The following is a 6,444-nucleotide window of genomic DNA, read 5'->3' as shown; positions in this document are numbered from 1 at the left end:
CACCTTGCACCTGCAGCCAGGAGGCAGAGGGAGATGGAGGCTGACTCTCAGCTCCCACCTCTACCTGTTTTTTGAGACAGGGTCTCACCGTGAGAACAGGCTCAAACTCGGAGATTCACCTGTCTCTGCCTCCTAAGTGCTGGGACTAAAGGCGTGTGCCACACTCGGCCTGCGCCACACTCGGCCTGCCTTCACCAAAGGAGCCCATGCCGGGTGGCAGATCAGCATGGGAGGGGTGACCAGGTTGGCTCCACGAGCTGCACCCTTTGGGTAGCAGCCAGCTAAAGCTCCTGGGACGGGGTGCTTGCTACCTCCTGAAGCAGCTGAGAGGCTCTCCTGCCTGCCAGTGCAGGCTACCAGGCTCTGCCCTGCAGCTTCCCAGGGAACCCCAGCTGCTGTCCCTGACAATGGGCTCTGCCATCTAGTGGGACTGGACAGAGTGACAGGGTCCCTTGAGTCACTACCCTGCACTGGCACAGGGCAGCACCTAGAGGAACAGAGGTCATTGCTTCAAAACTCTGCAACCATCAGAGCCTCAGATAGGTTAGACCGAGTATTGAGGGGCACAGTTGGGGGCAGGCAGCTGTATCCCCAAGGTCTGACTCTGGAATTCAGCTCTCCCCGCCTAGTGCAAACTGGAGGAGGCAACCTCCCACACTTGTGGTTTATCAGAAATCAACACAGGCTGGCCCTCTTGCCGGCCTGCACTCTTAGACATTCAGGCTCTCCTTCTGGAAGCTGCAAGGGCTGTGACCATGCTAACTAGCCGGTACTGACAGCTTTCGGGGAGTTCTAGCACCGCACCCACCCCAGGGCAGGGCAGGACAGTATGTTACGGGATAAAGACCTCCCTGGTTGGCTGAGCCTCAAGATGCTGAAGGCTGAAGGTACAGGCAATGCAGACATGGAAAGCACTCACTCTGGCTTTCCCAGTCCAGATGTGGAGGAGGGGCCCCTGGAAACCCTCATGAATGAATGGAAATAGGGTGCTTGGGGCCTCCACACTCTGACAGAAGCCAGTTAGGGGAAGGTGGGTAGTACACAGGGCTCTGGCTACCCTTGCCCTCCAGCACCCCTAAACAGCGCAAACAAGGGTATCCTTGGTCTCAGAAACAATCCTCCAACAACGCACCCCCAAACCCCCTGTTGCTGTTGTGATTCTCTTTACGGGCCCTGGGATGGAGGACTGATTAGGTCTTACCCAGAACAAGCCATTCCTGCAACAAGTCAGTCAAATTGGTTTTAATTTTCAGATTCCTTTTTTCTCATGAATGTAGAGAGGAAGAAGGCACAGGCCCTGGTGAATCTATGTGGTGACAGAAATTAAAGAATTTGCAAAGGCCCTGCCCATCCCACCAAGCTTGTTCCTGAACAAACCTGACTCAGATGGGCCGACTGGGGGCTTTCTGGAAGGGGGTGGTCAGATGGAGAGAGAATTCTTGGTTCATCCAAGCAATGAGCTGCCAACTTAGAAGCCAGTCAGGGGCCTGAAGGTGAGGTGAATGAAAACCTAGCAAGGCTCTCTAGACAGTGCGCCGCCATCGTAGGACTCTGAGGAAGCGCACAGTCCAAGTGGTTCCCTTTGGTTAAACTGAGTGTGGTCCTGCCAGCAGGGGCTCAAGTCTCCCTTCTGTGTGGCACTGCCCACTGGGAGCGTCCTATGGTCGGGTGGGGAGGCTCCAGTACAAGCAGCACTTGGGAGTGGGGGAGCAGGAGCACCCAATCCCAGACTGGGCACAGATGTGGCTCCCTTTATTTATTTACTCATGTCCCCGTACAAATCCCTAATGGACTGAGCTCCTGATTCTTGCCCCCGATCATGATGGCGTTCTCTGCATGATTAGCTGCTGGTTCTCCAGGCACTGCTTCAGCTTGTCTTCTGCCAGGGTCAACCGCTGCTCCAGGATGGACACTGTCTGCAAAACAAAGGGGTCAGTTCAGGACGCAGGGCCCACCTTGCTGCCCTGGGGATCACCATAAGCCACCAAGCCTGCTGCCCAATGCCAGTGCCTCGCTTCCCACCAACGGGCTCTGCCTGGCCTCTTGTGCCTTCTGTGGGCATCTCTGGAGTTTGTGGGCAGAAAAAGATGCCTTGTGGGGAGGCAGGTGGCAGATCTCACAGCCCTTAGCCCTTCTCCCAAGACAATCATGGCATAAGGAATTTTGACCCCTAGCCTGGCCCAGGCTCTGTCTATCACCAGAGACCATGGACCATCTCTTTCTGGGAAGGAAGTTACCCCGCAAATGACACTACTTCACCGGGTCCTGCCCAGGACACAGCCCTGTGCTGAGGGAACTCTTCCCAAGGTGGGCAGGGGCTAAAGCTGGGAGTGAGTCCCCGGAGCCCAGAGGGTGGGCGCTCTACTTGTGTGGGTCCTATGAGGACAGAGTGAGACAGTGCCACCTGGGGGTGAGGATGGGGGTGATCACTGGCAAGTGGCAATGCCACGTTGATCCACTTACTTCCACACACCAGTCACCTGAGGCTGTGTGACTTCACGGACCAAGACCCGTCTTGCAGACAGGGCTCCCACAAAAGTGGTCTACTTCCTCTGGCTTTGGGCGGTGTCAGGAGTGGACAGCTGCATACTTCTCAGAGGGGCTACCCATCCCAGCCTGTCCCACCAGTCACACGTACCCTAACACTTGCTGGGTTGACCCACGCTCAGCTGGTCATTTCATTTCCCCCACTGAGGGTTGCTGAGTGCCTACTGCATACATGAAGGCCACACCAGCCACTGGGGATAAGGTCACTGCAGGCCAGGCCACTGTGAGCGCAGCACGCTTGGTGACCACAGGCACTAGGAAGGTCATGTAATTTCACCAGTGATATCTCTCAAGAGAGATTGTCCCGTTCCCTGAGGTCCCGTGAAGGCTCGAGCTTGATCCAGAAGAGAGCTTTCACGCACTTGATAAAATGGAGACATTCTGGGAGAGAGTTTCCCCTTCACTGCAGCTGTGAATGTGGACAGCCTCCTGTGAAGACGTCAGACGTCACAGAGGTGCCCCTCTGAATGAGCTAGCCAGGGATGGGAGGACTGGGCCATAGGGCAGAACCTGGAAAGACCACTGCTTGTGGAACATGAACTGGACCTCCAGAGGCAGAGCGAAGCTCAAAGAACTCATCACATCCCCAAGTTGGCCAGCCAGCCAGCCAGGACCGGGTCTGCATCTCGTAAAAGTGGCAGTGGAAACAGCCCCCGGCTGGCCCGAGCAGCATTCCTGGAAGTTTCCATTGGCTGCTGTGAAACTCACACTGCCAAAATAATTCTTCCAGACCCTTTCCGACAGACAGTCGAGACTCAAGGCCACAATGGGGGAGCCTGGCTGGTGCCATTTCCTTTTCTGACTTTTTTTTTCCTTCCTTTTAAAATTTTTAACAGGAACCCAATTTCCAAATGCAGAGACTGTGGACTCGGAAAACAAGAGACGTTGGACCAATGACAATACTGGGGCCTCCACTTGGTTCCCTCGGAGGGAGGCCCATACTTCAGGCCAGCAGGAATGCGGTCCTTAAATACGTCCATATTAGATTAAATGGAAGAGAAAAGCACCCTCTGGTTCATAGCCACTCACTAATGGAGGGTGCTGGGCCCACCGGAGACACTTGGTTTCCAGTTCTGAAGGGGGACGCCTTCCTTGCTTCGAAGCCTTGATCTATGCACTCCAAATTAACCTCAAACTCGTGGCAATCCTCCTGCCTCAACCTTTCCACTGGTGGGGTGCTAGACAAGCACGCCAGGCCTGGCAAAGGATACTCTATAGGGTGCCCCTCACACCTGCATCTCCCCACTACTCTCTAGCTTCACTCCCTGCCAGGCTTGAAGAGTCACACCATCCTTATGTTTGGACGACACTTCCCCTGTCCGTTCTGCCCCGAAGCCTGTTCTGCCAAGGGGCCAGGTGGCAGTGAGCACCGGGGGTAACTACCAGGCAGTTCCAAGACCCATTGATCTTAATGTGCTTCGAGCCTTAAGGATGGGCTTGGACAGAAGGGGCTTTCTAGATATCTGTACATTAGAATGCTGCCTGGCATCCTCAGCTTTACATTTTCTCCTTGATGACCCTACTCTAATAAAGTACACAAGTTCATTTTCACAAAAACCATGACAAAGCTGGGACCTGGAAACCATGTTTTTTGTTTTTTTTTTTTTAAACACCTTAAAATAATATTCTACAACAGAGAAAGAACAAGAGAAAGATTCTGCATTGTTACAGGCTTTTACATAATGTTGAATGCTTTCTATATTCTTGGAGGAGGTCTGGCTGGCTGTCATGGATTCTCCCATGAAGTCTGGTTACTGCGTTGTAACTTGGCTTTTTTTTTTTTTTTAAATGCCGAATGCCGTTTATTAAAGGAGGGAGGAGGTCTTAAATACAGGCTTACAGCACAATGGGGGAACCCCGGAGGGCAGAAGTTCGCTACCGATGTTTTACAATCTTGCATCTAAGCTGAAACCATGTTCTTGACGTCTGCTGTGGTATCTCAGTGAGACTGTAACTCACATTAATTTGGATTGTAAACCCTCCCAGAAAAACTCTAGTTTTTTCTTCTTTTTCCTTTGTTTTGGGCCAAGGTCTCCTGCAGCCCAGGCTGGCCTTGAACTCACTATTAAGCTGAGGATGGCCTTGAACTTCTTTCCTGCCTCTGACTCTTAGTGCTAGGATCATAGGCATACATGAGTCACCAAGCCTGGTTAACGCCCAGTTTGGTGCTGGGTATCAAGTCAAGGCTTTGTGCAAGCTAGACGCACGCACTCTACCGACTCGGCTCTATCTCCAGCACATGATGTGCCCTTCTCCCCAGCGATGGAACAGTCCCGCCAGGGCATCTGACAGCCTGATGATGGAGCTGAGCAAGGCCCTGGCAGGGGTCTGCATGGGTCACAGCACTGCGGGGAGGAAAAGGGCATCTGGGGGGCATGTAGACATCTGGGGCACCCCTGGTAAGGACTAACCTAGGCCACTGCATGTGGCCTTTTCATAGTGTGACTTTTACCTGCGACGAGCACGTGTCTACACTAGGGTCAGGTGCTCAGAAGGCTCAGTAAATACTGCCTCACTGTCCAAGGACTAAAGCAGTTGCTGTTCCCTCTTCGTGCCCAGTGCCCATGCAGGGGAGCCCAGTCACGGGGTGGCTAGCTGCTCACCTCATTTCGATCCCCTGGGGCTTACCCTGGGGCTTCTCCTGTCACAGAGGGTCTGGTCTGGCTGGGCTAGGAAATAAGGTCACACCTTACTCTCAGAGTGTGAGTGGGACTTTAAAGGTGCACCTGCACTATTAGGAGTCCATGCCACAGCCCACCAGCCTTGATTTTCTTTTCTACAAAGGCAGATGAGAACTAGCCTTCCAGGCCCTCCAGTGATCCACGCCGTCTCTCAGCGTGCTCTGGCCAGAGAGCAGAGCCCTAGCCCAGTCCCTCAGAGGGAACTGTGTCAGGTCAGGGGGCAGGTGCCCAAGGGAGAGTACCTGTCACAGCAACTTCCAGCCCCAGTGTCTAGACACAAGCCACTAAACCAAAGTGTCTAAACCAAAGACACTCACTGCTCAGGGCTAGCCAGCAGCCCTGCCGCATACCTGATAACACTGAGAGTACTTTCCAGATCACTGGCGTCCCCTCCTTCGCCTCAGGCAAACCATCTTTTATTTGCCTGAACACTCAGGTTTGGCGGTATGGCAGAAGCCATAAAAGCAAGAAAAGATAAATGTTGGGGTTGGTGAGATGGCTCCCCAGATAAAAGCACTTGCCACAACAGACTGCCATTCTGAGTCTGAGCCTTAGAATCCATGGTTGAAGGACAGAATCAATGCCCAGAGTTGTCCACTGACCTTTACATGCATGCTGCGGTATGCTTGTGTGTGTGTGTACATCATACATACACAATTTATTATTATTATTATTTTAAAGAAGCTGGGCAGTGGTGGCACAGGCCTTTAATCCTAGCACTCGGGAGGTGGAGGCAGGCAGATCTCTGTGAGTTTGAGAGTCAAGGGCAGCCTGGTCTACAGAGCAGAAAAAGAGGTAATGTTATAGAGACAATTTTATCCAGGAATCAGTAGGCGGACAGGTGCCCACTGGTTTAAGGAGGCACAAGGCAAGCTTTACACTGGCCAGGGGCTGTGCTGGCCTGCCTGGCCTCAAGCTACGCCAAGGAAATGAGGCAGAGCAGGAGCTGAGGAGGAGCTCACCAGGCAAGAGACAACCGCAGGAGGCCAAGGAGAGAGGGCCTCAGGCCCCACAGCCCACTGCATCCCAGAGCAGCAGGAAAGAGCCGCGAGGCACTCTGGAAGAGGCTGCACCGCTGTGGGAAGGCAAGGTGGAATCAGGGATGTGAGGGTGGGTGGTGGAGGGGGGGGGCTCAGACTGCAGAAAGGGAAGCCCTGGAGGAAAGTAGACAAAATTAGAGAGCTCTCTGAAGGGTGAGCCAAGACTCAGGTTAGAG

At 53.5% G+C, this 6,444-nt stretch overlaps 1 protein-coding gene across 2 annotated transcripts in view; it reads right to left on the bottom strand.

Moving 5' to 3' along the window:
- Positions 1-1,222: 1,222 nt before the first annotated feature.
- Poc1a (POC1 centriolar protein A) overlaps positions 1,223-6,444 on the bottom strand; it is a 69,806-nt gene continuing 64,584 nt past the window's right edge. For both annotated transcript variants that reach the window (XM_028895324.2, XM_028895325.2), the window contains one exon: positions 1,223-1,916. In XM_028895324.2, the coding sequence (XP_028751157.1) occupies positions 1,818-1,916 (99 nt within the window). In that variant the 3' untranslated portion in view covers positions 1,223-1,817. The remainder of the gene's footprint in view (positions 1,917-6,444) is intronic.

Source organism: Peromyscus leucopus, chromosome 7 (assembly GCF_004664715.2).
Source record: "Peromyscus leucopus breed LL Stock chromosome 7, UCI_PerLeu_2.1, whole genome shotgun sequence".
In the NCBI taxonomy this organism is placed as follows: Eukaryota; Metazoa; Chordata; class Mammalia; order Rodentia; family Cricetidae; genus Peromyscus; species Peromyscus leucopus.
This window is presented reverse-complemented; position numbering and strand designations above follow the sequence as displayed.